Here is a 20,302-nt window from a genome sequence, read left to right on the forward strand (position 1 = left end):
GGCCTCCAGGGTTCCTGGAGAAATCAGGAGGAAATGTCAGCCGTCAGCAGATGCTGGGCCCTGTTTGTTCTCCTTGAGTTCTGGAGTCACAATGTACCGGAGGCGACAGCAGGATGAGAGCCTACGTGTCCCGGCTTGCAGAGGCCAGGCATGTCCCCTGCCCTGGGGACCACTGGGATGCAAAGCTTTCCTTCTTCCTCAAGTGCCAGGGTTTGGGTGGCACTTTTTGGAGAGGGCACACAGACACATCAGACACTGGGCGGTCATCACACCAGCTTGGGGGATGCAGCACCACCACACAGGAGGGCAGTTGAACACAGAGGCAGAGACAATGTTACACACCAAGATACACAGTTCTTCACAGGCAGTTAGAGTTGCACAGACGCCAAAGCAATGATGCTCCCAGAACATTCTCTGTCTCTGTCTCTTACACACACACACACACACACACACACACCAGAAAAACGTTCCATTTGTGACCTCGCCTTACACGACAGTCTATCACGTGGTAGGATTATCAACAAAACTTGTTTTTAATGATGGTGTTGACCTGAGGAATCTTCAGACAGAGGCTGGTGGCCTGAGGTGACCACCAGCAAAGAACTGGCCCAGGTCTTGGACCCAGAGTCTCCCAGAGAGAGCTGACCTCTAAGAGGGAGGGGAGGCCAAGCCTTCTAACTGCTTCGTGAAAGAAGACTAGAAGTTTGCCTGGGGGAAAGAAACACGGTACAAAATACATTCAGAGTCCCCTGGCTGGGCCCTGGGGTGACCCGAATCCTACAGATGAGGGGCTCAGGGAAGAGAACCACAGGTCCAGTCCCCTGGCCCTTCTCTTTGCATGGCCACGTTCCAAGGGGTGGAATGTATTAGTCATATTCCTCTTAAAAAAATATATCTCTTTACACTCGCCTTCTCCATAGTCTCTTGGCTATTTGGGAATGAGCATTTATCTGCACCCCAAGGCTTCAGAGGTGGCTGCTTGGGGGGCTGCTCCAGACAGAATAGCAAAGAGCTGTGACCTATGGCTTTTGCACCTACATGGTAGGGGGATGGTGTAGGTGCACAAATGTGGGCTGGATGCGAAATCACTGGTACCCAAGGTCGGGGGAGAGATGGGATCCTGGATCTCAATGATGAGATAGATGATCAGTGATTCAGGTCCTCGGGAATCCTTTGGTTTGATGTCTCAGCATCAAAAGAGCAGCGTTTGTATGTACATGAACAACCATCCCATTCACCCCGTTCCTTAAATCCCTAAGAGAAGCTGGCCTATGACTAAAGGGAGGTCTATGGTCTGGGAAGGTAGTGGGGGTCACTTTCGCTCATGGTTGGTTTCACCTGATTTGGAGCACTCTTGTTCTCTCTCCTGGATAGTAAGGGACCTACTGGTAGGGGTCAGAAGGGCAGTGTCAGATCAACGTGTTGGACCCCACGGTGGAGAGGTGTGTTACCGGGCCTCTCATTCTCACTCAGATTCTGCACGTGGCTTGTGGCCGTCCTGGTGAGATAATGGTTGGTGCCTGAGGACCCTGGAAGTGGGTCACCACCTGGATACAGCTGGGGAGGAAAGGGAAGAATTCCAGCCCTCGGGGTGGACAGGAACCGGGTCATTTCTCAGGAGCACTGTGACCTGGACGGGGGGTGGATTGGGATGTCAGTGACCCCACGCGGTGGCCCCAGTTAACCTGCTCTGAGCACCATTGCTTCCCTGACCCACCCAGAATGTCAGAAACCTAAGGCCGCAGAGAAACTCCCCAGCAATCTTTCTTCAAACAGAAGTGGCCAGGATAAACCCTGGCGCCAGTGCTTCCTGGGTGGGGCAGAGACGGGGAAGCTATGAGCGCTCAGCTCAGCACGGAGGAGGGTCTGGGGCCACATTTTTCCTTGTCATTCTCTTTAGCTCTTGCACCAGGGTCCTCAACACCTGCGGTGGGGCACCCTTGTCTCTGGGACACCCATGAGCCCTCCTTCCCACAAGTGGAGCCCAGAGTGGTGGGCACAGGGACACGGGAGACAGAGAAGGGTCCATGTGGCTAGAGCTCCCTAAACCAGTTGCCCCCTCCATCTCTGGGGGCGCGGTGTGAGTAGGTGGGGAGTGCCTGCACAATCTCTTCGCTTGAGCCTCCTTTGTCATGCAGGAAACTCATCGAAGGGCAATAGCAGCCAAGGGGATTGTCCCCAAATCGAAGAGGGGACTGATGGGTGTGGGCCCCCAGGGGTCTGGAGTCCCCAGGGCCTGCTTGGTCTGGACTGCCAGCTCCCCGCCCTGCTCCGGCCCATCATCTGGGGTAGTAGTCATCGGGAACGCCCGTGAGGTTCCTCCCTTTAAGGGCCGCATCCACCATCTTGATGTAGGCAGAGATGGTCTTCTGCATGTCCGCCGTGTAGGGGTCGTACTCCAGCTTCCGGAGCCCCGAGCGCTTGAAGTTGCCGTCCTTCTGGCTCTCCACACACAGCAGTCGGTCCTCCCTGACAGCCACGCCCAGCAGGCCGACCATCCGGCCCAGCTGGACGAAGAGGTCCTGCTTCAGATCCTCAAAGTGCACCACCAGCACCTTCTTGCCGAACTTGAGCCAGTCCAGTGTGTGCGTGGCCCACCACGGGGCGTAGTTCCTTACGAACTCTGGCCACTCTGTGGACACAGCAAGGAGGCCCAAGTCAGCGGGAGGACACAGGTCAGATGGCGCTGGCAATTCACAGCAGTGCCACCACTGTTAACCCTTAGATCACCAAACTCGCCTCCCTCCTCCCACCTCAGGGCTGCTGCTTCTGCCTGGAATCATCTTAGCCCTTCCTTCTCTCTGGGGAGAATGACATTTGTCTGCTGCTTACTCCATGCCAGGCACAGAATTATATATAAATCCTTGTTACTCTATTTTTATATTTTAATATATATTGATCTTAATATAGAGTGTAATAAATATACTAATAGAGTTATCAATTCACTTATTCCTCACAAGAACGCTGTGAGGTAGGCATCATCGTTTTCTTCATTTACAGAAGGGGGAACTCAGGCACAGAGAGGTTAAGGAACTTGCCCAAGGTCACACAGCTAATAACTGGCAGAGCCAGGATTTGAAACCAAACAGTCTGGCATCAAAGTCTGGGCTTTTAACTACCAAGTTATCCTGTGTAGTAACAGTATCTTCTCACGGGATAGTAATAGGGCCTTTGTACAGAGAAGTGGAAAAAGCATATAAAATTTTCAGCATGGTGCCCTGTACCCAGTAGGTGCTCAGTAAACGCTGGCTATTATTATTACTGTGATTATTCTGTTCTCAGGTGAGATGTCATCTTCCCTGACTCCCCAGGCTCAGGCAGGTACCTCCTCTGGGCTGAGGGCAGTTTAAATCAGATTATTTACATCGTCATTTTGACATCTTTCTATCCTATCTTTCTTTCTTTGCTTTTTATTCAAGTATCACACACTGTTTCTTTGTGCTGTTTGTTCCCTTGCCATGGTAAAAGGACAGGATGGATTGTCACCCAGATTGGGAGTGTGTGTTTGGGATCCCCTGACTCAAGAGGCAGGCTGCAACAGAATGTGGGAAATTCACCAGAGAGCCCTGGAGAAGATCTCAGACAGACAGACAGCCAGCCAGCCCCAGGAGCTGTTGAAACCCTGATAAAGGGGAACCCAGGAGGGGGGTCTTGGAGGATGTTGGGAGCAGAGAGAGGGATTTGCAGCCTCAATTCTGAGCCCCAGCTGGAGAATCACGGGGCCTATACTCCGGAACCCTGAAGCCATACCCCCTGCTTCTCACAGGCGCAGCACCACCCTGCACCCTCCGAGGGATATGTTTACTGAACGAGGCTCAGTGAGTCTCCCAAGCTGGGTTGGGGAGCCCAGCTGGTTCTTAATAACTAAATCCTCATCCTTTGCTGGATGATGGATACCCCTTATCTCATTTAATCATAGTAACTACCCTGAAAGGAAAAGACTACTGTTCATTTGTCACCAGTGAGGAAACTGAGGCTCAGAGACGTGAAGTAATTGGCCCAAGGTCACACAGCCGGGAAGCATCATCCAGACCAGGACTGCCTGATTCCAGGGCCCCATCTTTCCTAGGCACCAGCAGCCTCACCCCCACTCCCTCCCACTGACTCACACCCAGCAGGGGCTTAATAAATTGTTGTTGAACTAAATTGAAATTCCCAGCCGCCAAGCTGTGATGTGATAAAGGGCTCCTCTTTCTTCGCAGAGCACATCAGAATCTGTGGTGAGGCTCCTGCTCCCCCAGTGACCCCCTGGAACACCACAGCCGCTTGGGAAATATTTATGCTGATGACAAAGATATTTTTTCTTTTTCTTTTTTTTTTTTTTTTTGCGGTACGCAGGCCTCTCACTGTTGTGGCCTCTCCCGTTGTGGAGCACAGGCTCCGGACGCACAGGCTCAGCGGCCATGGCCCACGGGCCCAGCTGCTCCACGGCATGTGGGATCCTCCCGGACCGGGGCACGAACCCGTGTCCCCTGCATCGGCAGGCGGACTCCCAACCACTGCGCCACCAGGGAAGCCCCCGACAAAGATATTTTTTATCCCTCAAATAGATTGTTTACAATGTATCTAGCTAATCGGGCCCGTACTGTTACAAGACCAGATGTATCTGTGTGATTAGGAAAAAATCTAGTATGTGTATACTCTGCTTTACTTTTTGAGAAAGAATTTCCCCATTCCTGAGTCATCTCACAGCATCCCTGGTGATCCAGGACAACTGCCACTCCTATGGCAGAAACCCAGATGGATGAAGAAGGCACTCGGTCACCCAGTAACACACAGATCTGGATGGACTTCCAGGCTTAGCCACTTGTGACCATCTCAAGAGGTTCCTGGAGGGTGGTCCTCAAGAAAAAGGAAGGGCCTGTCTGCATGATGGCCTGGATCCTCCAGATGGTGCCCCTGGCCTTGGACACAGGTTGGGGGGAGATGACATGGCATCCCTGTGACTGCAAACCTCCCTGGGGTGGGAATGTATGTTGCCTGAGTACCTACTGTGTGCCAGGACTGTGCTGGGCACTTTGCACGCACTACCTCATGCAGTGCCCCTTACAAGAAGCCTGGAGAGTAGGAATTACTCTAGCTCCATTTTACACATGGGAACAAAGGTGGCTCAGAGATGTGAAGCCACCTGCCCAAAGCCACACAGTGGGTGTCCAGGGCAGGATTTGAACCCACATCTATCCCAGACTGAGCCTGGCTCCTGCCCTCCTGGCAAACCCTTTAAGAGCACCTGATCTGACCATCTCCAGCACTCTTCTCGCCCCAGATCCTAGTCTACATCCGCTTACCTCACCTTCAGGTGTCATCTAAGACACGGGTCTGTTCACAGAAGACTTTGGAGTCAGACTGCCAGGGTTCAAAACCCAGCTCATCTCCATATTGGCTGTGTGACCTTGGGAATGTCAGGAGGTCTCCTTGAGCCTCAGTTTACCCATCTGCACAATGGCAACTGTGCTAAGAACTCCATCCTAGACACACCACACAGATGGAATGGAATAAGATTTGCAGACCCTGGCACCAGGCCTGGGACATAGGAGGCGCTGGATAAATGTTGGCTACAATTATTCTTGATGTTGGTCCCCAGCATCTCTGAGATGCCCCAAGTGGCCCATCATTTTGGGGAAGCGGATACTTGCCCCCTCCCCACCCCTTCCTAGAGCAAAGATCCCTCACTTGAAGCTCCTGAATGACTTCGCTGGAATGAAGAAGAACAAAAATGAAAATGAAAAACAAAAGCCCTCATTTAGCTCAGGATTCCCGGTAATTGATGGCTGCCTTCAAATTGGGTAATAAAGGCACACTATGCCATGGACCACTGGTAATGAGTGCTGGTTCTGCCAGAACTGTCTCCCACAAGGGCCCGGTGGGACACGGGCTGGCCACTCTCTGCTTCATCTTCTTGTCAAAGGGAGGAACTGGGGTCTGATTAATAGCTTAACTGTATTTAATTCTCCACGGAATCATTAAACATGGTCTCTGTTTCATTAAACAGATCCAGGACAATTCACCTTGTGTAATCATATCACATAAAACTTTGCTTTGGGCCCACTCCAGGGATATCATAAAATCAATGTTATAGAAACAGAAGCCGGGGGGCGGGTGGTGGTGACACGAGCCTCGACCCAGCTATAACTGGGAGGGGGACACGGGTGACCTCTCAGCAGATGAGTGACCTCTGCTCTTATGTGGGAGTAACCCTCACATTCCCGGCCGAGGGTGTCCTAAAGCAGTGATTCTCAAATTTGAAAGCTCACAAGAAGCTTCTGGAAGGAATCTTGTTAAAATGAGAATTCTGATCCAGTAAGCGTGAGGTGAGACCTGAGAATCTGCATTTCAAACTAATTCCCAAGTGATACTGACGCTGCTGGAGCAGGCAAGGGTCTCAAACTCAAGTGCCCACAGGGTCAGATGTTAATGCAAATGAGAGGAATGGGTGGGTGGGGTCCGTGGGGACGGGGTTCTTTGGGGAAGGCTCTCAGGCAGAGCACTTGAAGACCTGGGTCAGGCCTGGGAGGAAGCATTGGGAGAAGGTCCCTCCCAACCCAGACTAATGAGGGCGCCCCAGGCCCCCAGTAGGAGGTGTGTGTCCTGAAATCTCCTCTTTCCCATCCCCTGCGGCCTCTGGGCTCAGCCTGTCCTGACACCTCCTTTATCTTTGGTTTTAAAGCTCCCAACTGTCTTGAATAAGAGGCAAGGTGGCTCCTGGGAATTAGGAAATTGCCTAAACCTGAGACGAGGGGTTATGCCAGGAGGGGGGAACGTCTGAATGTACCAGAATGTCAGCAACACCCCAAGGTGACAGACAGCCTGGTAGCTAATGCCTGGGTTTGGATCTCAGCTCGCTCAGCTCCTGGGGCCTCCGCCACATGACTTGCTCCCTTCCTGGGCTGGTTTTCTGCTACCGGTGATTGTGGCAACCCTTCTTAACCTCCTCGGGTAATTAGAAGATTTAAATGAGATAATTACTGCTAAGTGCCTGGTCCCATATGAGCTTCCCAAGTGAATTCCCTCCCTTTTTACTTGGGGCAGTAGGATGCCTGGGAGGTGGAGAGCTGGACTCTGGTCCTGCCATTATGTGCCCGAGTGACTCTGGCAGGCCCTGCCTCTCTTGGGCCTCAATTTCCCCATTAATAGAGAATGAATCCGTGGTTCTCAGGCCTGCCTGCACACTGCTTTAAAAAATACCAGTGCCCGGGGCTTCCCTGGTGGCTCAGTGGTTGAGAGTCCGCCTGCCGATGCAGGGGGCGCGGGTTCGTGCCCCGTTCCGGGAAGATCCCACGTGCCGCGGAGCGGCTGGGCCCGTGAGCTATGGCCGCTGAGCCTGCGCGTCCGGAGCCTGTGCTCCGCAACGGGAGAGGCCACAGCAGTGAGAGGCCTGCGTACCGCAAAAAAAAAAAACAAAACAAAAAAACCAGTGCCCAGGCTCCACTCCAGTAATCGTCTGGGGTGCAGCCTGGGCACTGGGACTTCCCCACATCCTGGGATTCTGATGTGCTGCTGGGGCTGAGGACGCATGGGTTCAGCGATCTCCCAGGTCCTTTCCAGCTTGACAAGCAGAACATCTGCTCCCGGGACAGGATCCTGCCGTTGGCACCTGCAGACTTCTCAGCCTGGCTCTAAACAGTGGCCATTTGTGATTGTTCTATAAATAAATAATTCAGAGGTCTCTTTACCCCTGGGAACAAACGTCATCACCTGTCCCAGCTTCCACCCCCTCGCCGAGAGAGGGCGTGAAGCAGGGGAAGGGACAGACAGGCCCCTTGAGCAAACGGAACCCAGGGCACGGTTGGTCAGGCAGGCCCAAGGGTTTTCATCAATGACATCAGTGCTGAGAATGTGATTGGCTGAGTTAAGGCTGTTCTGCCTGCTCCGGTTCTCTCTGGGGAGGGGCTGGAGCGTGGAGCAGCTGGGGGCCGGGGGGAGGGTTTGGAGGAGTGGGAAGCACCCCTGGGCCTAGAGGCTGCAGCAGCCTGGCTCCTTGAAGCTGGATGAGGTCGGCTGGGCTCACGTTCACAGAGTACTTACTCGGCACCAGGAGCTCTGAGCAGCGGGTTTGTAGCCACTGACGTTCAGTCTAACTCATTATCATAGCTCAGTGGTTAAGGGCGTGGGCTCAGGAGCAAGACTCCCTGGGTTCAAACGCCTGCCCCACTACTTCCTGGAAAGGTGCTTCACCTCCCTGAAAGTAGCTTGCCCCACGCATAACCCAGGGTTAACTGTGTGAACCTAACGCAGGCATCAGCTACCAGGCTGTCTCTCATCTTGGGGTGTTGCTGACATTCTGGTCACGCATGGAGGTGACTTCCATTATGGTAATGGAGATATGGGTGATAACTGACATGGGATTTTGAGGAGGTTGGGTCTGACTTCGGAGTTCTCCCCACTACTGTGGGCCGCTGCTCGGTACTGAGACATTCTTCCAGTCTGGAATCTACTAAGCACCAGACGTGAACATCAAACTCAGATCATCTTGATGAAGTTTAGCGCTCGGAGACTGACACTGTCACTTTCCAGCTATAGCTGGGGCAAGTCACTTAACCTCTCTGAGGTTTCCAATCCAGAGTAGTTGATAGGGTTCGCAGAATGATGATCCTAGGAGCTCATAGGTGACCTCATGGCCACTCAGCCACTGACCTTGGGCTGGATTCAGATCCCAGGAAAGGGCTCTTGAAGACGAGAGTCCACTGAGTGTTTTGAAAGGGTTAAATTCCTAGATTTTACTACCTCCACTTTATAAACAGGACGATCTAAGTTCATGGAGGTGAAGGAGCTTTTCTAGAAAGTGGTGGAGTTGGGATCTGAACTCAGGGAGTCTTGGTCCAGAGCCCATGCCCTTAACCACTGTGCCATGATGACAACCTGGCTCACAGAGGGTGATGCTGGTGGGTATGGTGGAATGTGCAAAGCATACCTTCTCATCTGTAAGCAGGACCTGGACACTTACACACATGCCCTCAAGGACGCCCTCCTGGATTCCTGGCAGGAGACAGCACTAGCCCCTCGCACTGCCCTCTGCACCCTAGGGCTCCACCCCCCCCACTCCAAAGCAGTACCTTTGCCCTTCCAATGGGCATGGGCAGCAAAGCCGATGTGTCCGCCATACTTGCGGTTGAACTCCGCCATGAGGGCCTTGTAGGGGTTGCGGATGAGCAGGATGGCTGCGTCGAAGGCCTCGATCTCCTTCTGGCCACTCTCGTGCGTCTTGATGCAGATGGTCCTCCCGCTGCGCCAGTGGTCCCGCTCACCTTTAAACCCTTCCCACAACCAGGGGGTTAGGGAACGTGGCACTGAGCTGAGGGAGACAAGAGGTCCACCCCACCCCCTCCTGGACCCCTTCAGGAATCCTCAGACGTTCATTTGTCCACTCATTCATTTACTCACATACTTATAGAGCACCTACTACATGCCAGGCACTGTGCAGGGAGAAAATGATTTACAAAAACGTCCATGGGTCTTAGTTTTGAGAGCCAGATAATTTGAATAGTGACATAAATGAATGTAAAGTCACTGCCGTGGTTAGAGCTACAGAAGAGGAGTAATCATGCCTACGTGCCACGAGAGGGGCCTGACAGTGATGTGCTGGAGGATTCCTCTTTGGGTGGAGTCTACATCTCCACCCCACTGATGCTGGGCACGCCGTATGACTTGCTTTGGCCAGCGGACTGAGGGCGGAAATGGGTCTCTACCAAAGTCTCAGGATGCATCATGTTTCTGTCACTCTTGTGTGTTTCTGCTGTCACTGTGAGAAGGACATGCCCTGGAAGCCTGTTGGTCCCAGATGGTGAGAGACCCATGGAACAGACATGGGTCCAACCTGCATTCTGCAGCTGAGCAGCCCAGCCAGCCTGGCCAAGATCACTGACCTAGTCAGGCAACATCCAGAAAGACTTCCTGGGAGAAGAGGTGCTTAGGCTGAGAACTGAAGGACGAGGAAGAATTTACCATCCCAAGTGAGGAGGGAAAGGTGGTGGGAACAGCAGGTGCAAAGGTCCTGTGGTGGGTGGGAAGAAATGTGTCGCACATGAGCGACTGGTACAGGAGAGCAGAGGGCAAGAGGGGGTTGTGATGAAGAGTTTTAGTACTGGACCAGAAAGACTACACAGCCCTTAAAAGGAATTAAGCAAAAGGAAGGAGGGACCTGATCAGGTTCTCATTTCAAAAGCTGAGGAACTGAAAGACGTTCTGGGTAGCTGGAGGATGCCTCTATAGCACCGACTCCGTGCTGGACACTGTTCTGAGCCCTTTTCATGTAGTAGACAACTGATCTTTTCAATAATCCTTTGTGGGTTTTATCTGATAGATGATGAAACTGAGTCCCAGGGAGAGCAAATAACTTGCCCAAGTTACAGAGCTAGCGAGAGGCAGAGCTAAGGTTCAAAGCTAAGCCATCCTGCCGCCCAAGACTGTGCTCTTCTCCATCTTGGTCTCCCATGCCCATGAGAGTTAAGGCATTTGGATGGGCTCTTCAAAGCCAGTTAGAATGCTAATGTATCAATACTAGACCTTCAAGATACTGGCTGTGTTTCCAGCTCAAATGAGTGATCTGGGACATCGTGTCACTTCTTTGGGCTTCAGTTTCCTGTATGAGGTGCCCAGCATACAGTAAGTGCTGAAGGAATGACTTAAATGGAGGGAAGGTCCCAGGCACATAGTAGGTGCTTGATAAGTGTCTAATGTTGACGGAAGCAGGTGAGGTACCCAGGACATGATACTCAGGAAATGTTTGTGGGATGTAAGTGAAGGGAAGGTCCTAAGCACATAGTAGGTCTCGATAAACATGCCCAGGTGAGCTGAGCAGCACATAGTAGGTGCTCAGGAAGGGGTAGTCCCATGTCCTCCCAGGGGGTCCTTCCCGAGCTCCTGCCCCCGTTCCCTGTTCCCCTCCGCCTCCTCACCTTTGTTGTAGAGAGAACCGTCGAAGTAGTAGCTGCCGGTGTAGAAGCCGGTGGCCAGCTCGATGAGGTGGCGAGCCCACGTGTTGCCGGCACCTGGGAAGCTGGCCAGAGCGATGAGCTGCTTGGACTTGGCTGGAAGGAACCTTCTGTCCATGCAGCGGTTGTCTGCAAAGGGCAGGGCACAGACAGTGGTCAGTGGCAGGGGCACATCAGCAGGAGCCTGTTCAGAAGGGACCAGGGTGTGAGTCCCATCCCTGCCACTTCCCAGCTGTGCGACCCGGTGCTTTCTGGGCCTGTTTCCTCATTTGGAAATGGGAAAATGGTTATATGAGATAATATATGAAAAAGGATAAGCACATGGTAGGGATTCAATAAAAGTCAGCCAGGAGGATGAGCCTTCTCTCCAGCCTCAGTTTCTCCCCTGTCCCAGTGAGTCTCTTATCACCCCCACACCTGCCTCCAGATTAAAACTCACAAATGCCGTCCATCTGCATGGGACTGAGTCCAAGGTTTTTATCTTGACCTTCAAGCCCCGTGTGGCCTGGCCCTTGCATCCTCCCAGGCTCACGCCACCCACATGCTGTCCCCTCAAACTCCCCCACCTGCCAGCCACTTGGTTCTTTCACTGTCTCATCCGTGCTCTGTTCCTTCCTGACTTGGCAGCTTCAGGTGCACTGGTCCCTCAGCCTTCACTGCCTCCTACCTGCCTTTGACTGCTTATTATCCTGCTCTCTGCTGAACTGGACCCTTCCTCCCTCCCTCCCTCCCTTCCTTCCTTCCTTCCTCCCTTCTTTCCTCCCTCCCTCCCTCCCTCCCTTCCTTCCTTCCTTCCCTCCCTTCCTTCTCTGACTCCCTGGGCTATCATTAGTGTACTATGTCCATCTCTCTCATATTACTTTCTGCTACTGTAATTCAAACAATTATTTGTTTAGTCAGAAACCCTGCCCATATTGTCCTTTGCTGATTCCCTGGCACTTTCCATACTATCTGGCATCCATCTAACCAGCCATCTACCCATCCATCCATCCATCCATCCATCCAAGAAACATTTATTATCCTTACTTGCTTTCTCACAATAGCCCTTCAAGGGAAAAGTTTGAAGTCCTAAATTTAAATTCCAATTCTGCCACCTCCTTGCTGGGTAACCTTGGAAAAATGATGGATCTGAATAAACCTCGGTTTCCTCACCTGTAAAATGGGAATGCTAATAATGATGACATCCTGGGGGTTGGTTAGGAGGGTTAGAAGAGAGAATGGGTATTGAGTGTTAACACAGGGCTCACATGCTGTGAGCTCTTAGTATTGATGCTGCTAGCCAGAGACCAGGTCTCTTCCCCGCCATGCACGTTTAATCTGTTTGTTCAGAGGAGAGCAGATTTTGGAAAAAAACAAACCAGAAAGCATCTTTATCAAGCCAAGTAGGTGTCTGGGAATGGTTTTCATGGGAACACATTGCAAAAAGGAGCCTATATGCAAAACATTCTGGAGAGTGGTTATGTTTTATATTTTGACAGGGGTGTGGATTTCATAGGACCCACCCAGTTGGCATCAAATAGTACACTTAAAATTTGTGCATTTTGCTCTATGTAAATGCTACTTCAAAAAATCATAGGCAAATATTGAATTATAATTAGTGATATGCAGACTGAAGTGTAATGATGTTTGCAACTTACTCCGAAATGCATCCAAAAATAAAAATTGAGGGATGGAGAAATGGAGAGATGTATGATAAAGTAAACAGAACAAAATGTTGACAGATGTAAAATCTGTAGGATAAGTCTAGCAGGTTCACTGTGTAATTCTTTCCATTTTTTTCTGGAGGTTTGACATTTTTTCATAATAAAATGTTGGGAGAGAGAAAGAACCTGGCCCCTCAATCTCCCCTGAAAACAGAGTTCTCCATTCAAATACTGCCTGGGTGGCGAGGATAAAGGTGGTTATTTTCAGCACTAAAAAGGAAGTTTATTTGGTTCTTAAGCTCCACAAATCGAAATAGATGCTGGAGGCAGTGTTGTATATAGTTTTGGAATCAGACAGACCTGTATTTCGATCTAGGATGATCATGGCCTAGTTGTGTGACACTGAACAAGGCTCTTCACCTCTCTGAGCCTCAGTTTCCTCACCTGTAAAGTGGGGCTAATAAACCTTACAGGATTAGATGGATAATGCCTGTGAAGTATTTGCAGTATATGTTGAGAAGCTGAGATTAAGAGTGCAGGCTCAGGGGCTTCCCTGGTGGCGCAGTGGCTGAGAGTCCACCTGCCGATGCAGGGGACACGGGTTCATGCCCCGGTCTGGGAAGATCCCACGTGCCGCGGAGTAGCTGGGCCCATGAGCCATGGCTGCTGAGCCTGAACGTCTGGAGCCTGTGCTCTGCAACAGGAGAGGCCACAACAGTGAGAGGCCCGCGTACCACAAAAAAGGAAAAAAAAAAAAAAAAGAGTGCAGGCTCAGGACCCAGGTTGCCTTGGTCTGAATCCCAACTCTGTTCTGTCCTAGCTGTGTGACTCTGGCCAAGCTACTCAACCTCTCTGTGCCGAGTTGCCATATTTGTAAAATGGTAATAATAACAGCACCTATGTCACTGGACTGTTATGAGGATTAGATGAGTTACTTCAGTCTGAAGAGCTTAGACAGTACCCGGCACACAGTAGGTACTCAATAAATGGCAGCCATCGTGGACTAGACTCTTGGCAGCCTCATGAACCACATGACTCTCAAGCCACCCCAGTGTGTAGGGCCTGCAAGTGTGACATGGGAAATTGAACACCAGTAAAGGCCTGGGGCCAGGCACTGGGAATGAGCAAACCCATCAATCAGGGGCTATTGAAAAGGCTCCAGTGTTGGTTCTGTCCACATCAAAGCTGTTCATGGTCAGGGGATAATTAAGCTGTGTATGATCCTTCCCCCAAGCTGGGGTAACACCGTTTTGCACAGAGTAACCAACACTTCCTGGAAACTAACAAACACTCATCCTTCCTCACCAGAGTGTAAATAACACCAAGGGCCACACTGGCTAAAGACATTTCTGCTCACTGGGCTCTTAGCAATATTCAGCTGCCATGGAAGCAGCGGCAGTTGGCCACCACTGGTACCCCCATCAGGCCAAACAGGGGACGGGCTGTTGGTGAAGCTGCCACTAGCTCTTACAGCACCTTTGTAAAAATCAGATCAAGGTTCCCTCCCCTTCCTCTGGGCAGATGTGCTGCCATCCAGAGTGCACGGCATGACAGGCAGAGCACAGGCTGGTTTTCAGGCATTACTTTTCGTCTAGGTTATGCCTGTGCAGTGCTCAACCTGCCCGACCATATATGGCAGCCTAGTTCCTGGGAGATGAAGAGGAGGTCTAGCCCAGTGGTGTTTTGTTAGCTCTCCAGGCTTCAGAGGGTGCAGGGAGTGTCCTTGGCACTGTGGGCAGAGGTTTCTAGCAGGGGCTTTGGAGTCAGAGACCTGAAAGCAAATCACTCTTGTAGATGTGTGATTATGGCCAGTTCTCAATCTCTCTGAGTCTTGGTTCTCCCATCTGTAAAATGGGGATGGTATCATCCTGATCATAGGCTTACTGTGGGCTTCCCATCATTAAATGAGATGAAGCTTGGCGTAGGACTGCACATCATAGGTGGACAGTTTTTTCAGATATTGGGGTAATCCTTCACCTTTGGGCTGAGCATCCCAGCAAGGCACCTTTCCAAGTGCCACCACCCTTCATGATGCCTCCATCAGGAGAAAAGATTTTCATCTAGAAATATTATAAACACCATGACCTCAGGCAAGTCCTTTACCTGTGCTGAGTCTCAGTTTCCCTACCTGTAAAGTAGGCATAATGACTATTCCTGCCTCACAGGAAAGCTGAGGGGAATCAGTGAGAAAATGCATATGAAGGACTCAACACTGAGTCTGGCACAAAGAAAGTCCCTAAGTGCCACCATCACCACCACCACCACCATCTTCATCACAGTCTGGTACCCCAATAGATGGAAGAGGAGATAAACATTGAGTGTGGGTTCCACTAGCAAAGGAAGAAGGATAAAAGTGGAAAGGATGAGTGATACAGAGAAAGAGAAGAAAAAGTTACAGGTAGATTTGCAGAATCCTAGAATTGGAAGGCTAACAATCTACAGCTTCATTTTACAGATGGAGGAACTGAGGCCCAGAAAGGGGACATGACTCGCCCAGGATCATGCAGTGGGTCTGTGTTGAAGACCCAATTCTCCGACTCCCAGATCAGATGTTTTCCCTTTCAATCTCACAGCCCCCATTACAGGAAGAGCCACCAAGGGGGTCTTCAGTATAAGGGATAGAGATGAAGGTTTTCAGAACCATCCCCCTTGCCGGGGGCCCTCCCTCCATTGCCCATGCAGGATCTCTAAGCCTGGCTACGCTCACCAGCCCTGCCTCTGCCCTCTGCCCTCTGCACTCTGGCCTGCACAGTTCTCTTGCTGACAGGCTGGCTGGAATGGACTGGCTGGAGCATCTCTGGGAGGGAGGCCGCTGGGAGAGCTTCTGGGGGCCTGCTGGGTCGGGGGGGACCTGGCTTACCTTGGACCTGCGTCTGATACACAATGAAGTAACTGGGTGTCCCGCAGCTCTCAAACTCCTCCGCGCTGCACTTCTGGGCACAGAGCTGTTCGTCCTCTCTCTCGTGGAGGGGAAATCGCGTAGTGGGGAAGCCACAGTGGCAGGCGGTGCCTGCAAGGGCTGCCAGTGGGTACTCCTGGGGATGAAGCAGCAGAGGAAAGAGAAGAGAGTCACCAAATCCCTGGACAGCCCAGACTCTGGATGCAGAACAGGATTTGCGTTCCAATCGTCCCCTTCTCAATCACTCTCTCCAACTCAAGGGTCCCCAAGCTTCATCAGCAAGATTTTGCCCTATCTGCGTACCTCCTGTACTATTATATTTTCCAGCTTTTTTGAGGTATAATTAAGTAAATAATTGCATCTATTTAAGATGTGCGACTTGATGTTTCAATGTATGTATACATTGTGAAATAATCACCACAATCAAGGTAGTCAACACACCCATCACCTCACATAATTACCATTTTCTTTTTTGCTTTCCTGTACTATTTCATTTACTTGTTTCCTTTATGTGTCAAGTCACTTTTTTAAATTAATTTATATATATATATATATATATATATATATATATATATATATAATTTTTGGCTGTGTTGGGTCTTCGTTGCTGTGCATGGGCTTCCTCTATTCAAAGGAAACTATATATTACTCCCAAAAGCAGTACTGGTAGAGAAGTATTATTTCCATACTGTAAACCCCAATACTAGAGAAACAAAACCATGTGATTAAATTCTAACTAGGCACTCTGCCTGCCAAGAACTTGAGCCTGGGGTCAACTCTGTTTTTCCTGCAAAAGGGAGATTAGTTGAGGGGAGAGAGGTGTTAAAGATACTTTAGCACTGAAAAGCAGCTTTCTCCTGGAGGTCTTGAAAGAAAACTGAAAAAGAAAAGTTTTTCTTATGGCCATGCATTATACCAGAGTAAATCCTCTGTGTCTGACAGTGATATGAAGCCCATGCTTTGGGAAAAGCTGTCTGAATCCTTTCTTTTAAGCCGAAGAGGATGTTGATACCTACATGTAGCCACAGTCTTTGCTGGGAGAGCTGCTCCTAATTGTTTTATTTGTTCTATGAAAGAGCTAAGTGGGGGCAGGCTGGACCTGAGACGTGGAGGGCAATGGACTGTCCTTTGTCCCATTTGCTTCTGCTCAGACCCATGAAGCTGAATTCTCCCTGGCAGTTGGTCCAGGAATAATCTGGTAACAAACCAAGGTCATACCACCGTGGCTGGTTCCGGTGAGCTTTGCCATGGTAGGTAGGTTTGGTTTATTTCTCACAGGTGTTAAATGTGAGCTACAGCACGTAGCCAAAGATCAGAGAGATGCTGATACGCAGGTGGGTGAACCTGGGCTGTGACTGATGGTATTTTCTAGCCGGTGACCCATGTTGAAGCCTCCTCTGACACCCTAAGACTTTCAGACCCTCCACCACTTGACACAAGCAGCTCTGGACCCCTGTCCACTTAATCCCCTCAATTTTCCCCCTGTGGCCCCCTAAGGAGATTAGAAGAAACCAGAAGAGGGAGGTTTGCAGCGGGGCCTTCCTGTCCCCCCACCCACGCAACCTGCCCACACCTTTGCTTCCCTCCAGTCCTATGTGCAGCTGGACCCTCTTCCATACTGGTTTGCCCTGTGACCTCACTGTCTTGTGTTTGGCCTCCACCTCCGGCTGATCTGTAGGTTCCTCCAGAGCCCTCAGGACAGAGGAATGTCCACCTGGAGGGGATGCCATGGGAGGGGGATTCCTGCCCAAGACAGAAAGCTGGACAAAAAGATGGTCAAACCTTCTTTATTCTTATGAACATCGCCCCTGACCTTCCAGGATGCCTCTTGGGAGCAGAGCAAGCACTCAGGAAATGCTTGGTGACTTGAAGTGGCCTGGCTGCCCTTGAATGGTTCCTGGAAGCCTCTCTGTGGGGTCTCTAGGGCAGCTCAGAAGTCAAGGGAATAGATTTGGCATCAGTCCCAGTTCTGACACTTGCTTGCGCTGTGAGCTTGGGCAAGTGACTTCATCTGTCTGAGCCTTGGTTTTGTCATCTGTGAAATGGGGATGAAAATTCCCAACACCTAGCTTTGTTGTGAGAGGTAAACTGTGTGACCCGTGGGGCAGAGGGCTGCATGGAGGAGGTGCTCAGTAAGTGGCAGTTTCTATGATGATCCTTTCAGTCTTGCTGAGACATGCTTTGTGAATTAGGAGCCTTGATAAAAGAAAAGCCAAGCAGGATGAGTCAGAGCAGGTGGGGGCATTCAGCAGTTGGGGTGCACGCTGAGCACCCAGGAAGAGCCACAAAGTTGGCCCCCAGCAAATGCCAGCATCATGGAGGATAGATAAAGACCATATCTTGTTGACTTTGCACCCCCAGCACTGAGCACAGGGGCCTGGCACAAAGCAGGTTCTCATCAAATACTAGCTGAGTGAATGAATGAAATGGGCAACCCCCTTCTTGTGGTTGGGGAGGGGTGGTTCTCCTTTGGACCCTCGTGTAATTAGCTCACCTTGAGTGAAGGAGGGAGCTCCTCAGGCATCACTGAATGCCAGCGATGAGCCTAGCTCTGTGCTGGGTATTGGGAGCGGTCACAAAATGTTTTAGGCCACGGTCTCTACTCTTGTGGTGTTCCCTGTCTGGCTTGGGAGGAAGGATAAATAGTCACCCATCAAGGATCTCAGGCTGAGAAAGGATCAGCCAGTTGGATCATCCAGTCCAATTGCTATCCAATGTCCAAAGTTCCGTATGCCACACCAGCCCTGCCTCTGCTTGCATACCGCCAGTGATGGGGAACTCACTCTGTCCCAAGGTGGGATTGTCCTTGCCTTTACCTGGCAATCTTCTACTCATGCTTCTCGGCCCAGTTCACATGTGGCCGTCATTCCTGAGCAGTCCTCACTATTAGAACAAACACACTTCTTTGGAGGGAAAGAAATGGGCCCTCTGTAACTCCTACCCTTTGGATCCACATGAAACAGTCACATTCCCCCCATGTCACAGATCACAGTAATGACCTCTCTCATCCCAGCTGGGCTGCTGCTCCTCCAGCCAAGCATCCCATTCCTCCAGCTGTTCCACACCACCCTCCCCAGAGTTCCGTGCACAGAACTGAGCTCACCTTCTCTGTGCAAAGGTCCACACACTTGTCCACAGACATGTTGGGCATGGCAGCCGTCACGGGCAAGGCCAGGGAGAGGTTGTCGGGCCTGCGGAAGCAGCCTCGGAAGACTGCACTTCCATCTGGAGAGACAGAGGGAAAAGAACTAGTCAGATGTAGGCTGGGAGAACCACCTTCAGAAGGAAGCACTTATAAATTGAAGTCCAGGGAAGGCAAGAGTCTCGCCCAAGGTCAGGCAGTGAGCCACAGAGGAGACCCATGAGCTAGAAAATTCAAAGAATGTCCTCAACCCTGGCATCTCTGTCAACAACACAGGTCACTGAGATGTTCTTGCTGGGCCATATAATCCCCTTTTCTTTGTCACCATTCCTATGTCTTGCTTTCCCATTCTTGGTGGTAGCAACTTTTCATTTAGGGAAATGATAGATGCCATGGAGGATTTTCGTGATCTCATCAGGAGAGGGTTGGGCATTTGAGGATGGAGGAAAGCAAAGGGTCCAGAGCTCTCCTGCCCCTCCTTCCAGCACTGGGGTGCTCCCCTCCCTCCCATTGTCCTGGGCTTTAGGGGAAAAACCGGGGCCTCGGGAGTCTCTGCCCCACTCAGTGCTCTAAGGGACTGATTTGTTGGAGAGATTCCCTTTAAGATAACCTAATCTGGAAACGTCCCAGCTATACAACAGAAAATTCAGAGGACGTTGCTATCTCTTTAATATAAGTCATCCTCAAAACAATACTCAGAGATGTTGTCTTCAGCTGGGTTTACTTGAAGCCGAACCTGAGACAATGTTTTATGGCTTCTCAGGAGAAGCAGGACAGGACAGGGGAGGAGCTAAGTAAGCATGTGATCTTGGCTGGGTCCCACCTCCAGCCTGGAGGGTAAACTGTACCACAGAGTTGGTCCCATTTTAAGGAAAGGGGCCGACTTTGGCCCTATGTGCCGCCCTCCCCAACGTCTGTCATTTGGAAGGCTGCTGGGGCAAGGGTCATTTTTCAGACAAGGGGGCAGATGTGAGCCATTGGTGGTAAAGAGGATTTGGGTGGGTACCCTCTGCATCCATCACAGGTGTACACAAAGACTTATCAATAAGGATGCTCATTGCAGCATTTATTTAAATTAACAGGTGAAAGACTGGAAGCAACCCTGCTGTCCAACAATGAAGTACTGGACAAATAAAGTAGGGAATGACAACACAGTGGGATTCTATGCCCCATCAAAAATAATGATGTTAAAGGTTACTTTAAAGAGATGAAGATGTGTTCAAGATAGAATGTTAAATAAAAACTGAGACCATGAAACTCCACGTTATAAAATATCAATTGTGTCTGCAAATTATCTCTCAGTGTAAATCTCTGGAGGGACATAGACTAATACGTTAACAACCATGGTTATCTCTTAATAGCAGGTGTGATGGTTAAGTTTTGTGTCAACCTGGTGAGGCTATGGTGCCCAGCTGTTTGGTCAGACATTGGTCTAGGTGTTGCTGTCAAGGTTTTTTTGAAGATAGGATAAATATCTACAGTTAGTTGACTTTAAGGAGACTTAAAAGAGATTTCCCTCTAAAACGCAGGTGGGCCACATCCAATCAGCTGAAGGGATGAGGGGAAAAAACGAGGTTTCCCAGAGAAGAAGGAATTCAGCCTCTGGATGTCAGGCTTGCCAGCCTCTACAACTGCATGAGCCAATTCCTTAAATCAATCTCTTAATTTATATATTTGCATATATCTT

General features: G+C 50.5%; 1 protein-coding gene across 2 annotated transcripts in view; it reads right to left on the reverse strand.

The window, feature by feature from the left end:
• Positions 1–364: 364 nt before the first annotated feature.
• Positions 365–20,302, reverse strand: part of WSCD2 (WSC domain containing 2) — a gene marked incomplete at its 5' end in the record, with an annotated part of 45,346 nt that continues 25,408 nt past the window's right edge. For both annotated transcript variants that reach the window (XM_081252489.1, XM_081252490.1), the window contains 5 exons: positions 365–2,632; positions 9,054–9,254; positions 10,896–11,060; positions 15,435–15,609; positions 18,577–18,698. In XM_081252489.1, coding sequence (XP_081108615.1) covers positions 2,280–2,632; positions 9,054–9,254; positions 10,896–11,060; positions 15,435–15,609; positions 18,577–18,698 — 1,016 coding nt within the window. In that variant the 3' untranslated portion in view covers positions 365–2,279. The remainder of the gene's footprint in view (positions 2,633–9,053; positions 9,255–10,895; positions 11,061–15,434; positions 15,610–18,576; positions 18,699–20,302) is intronic.

The sequence above is a fragment of the Mesoplodon bidens genome (assembly GCF_964165515.1).
Source record: "Mesoplodon bidens genome assembly, chromosome: 13".
NCBI lineage: Eukaryota > Metazoa > Chordata > Mammalia > Artiodactyla > Ziphiidae > Mesoplodon > Mesoplodon bidens.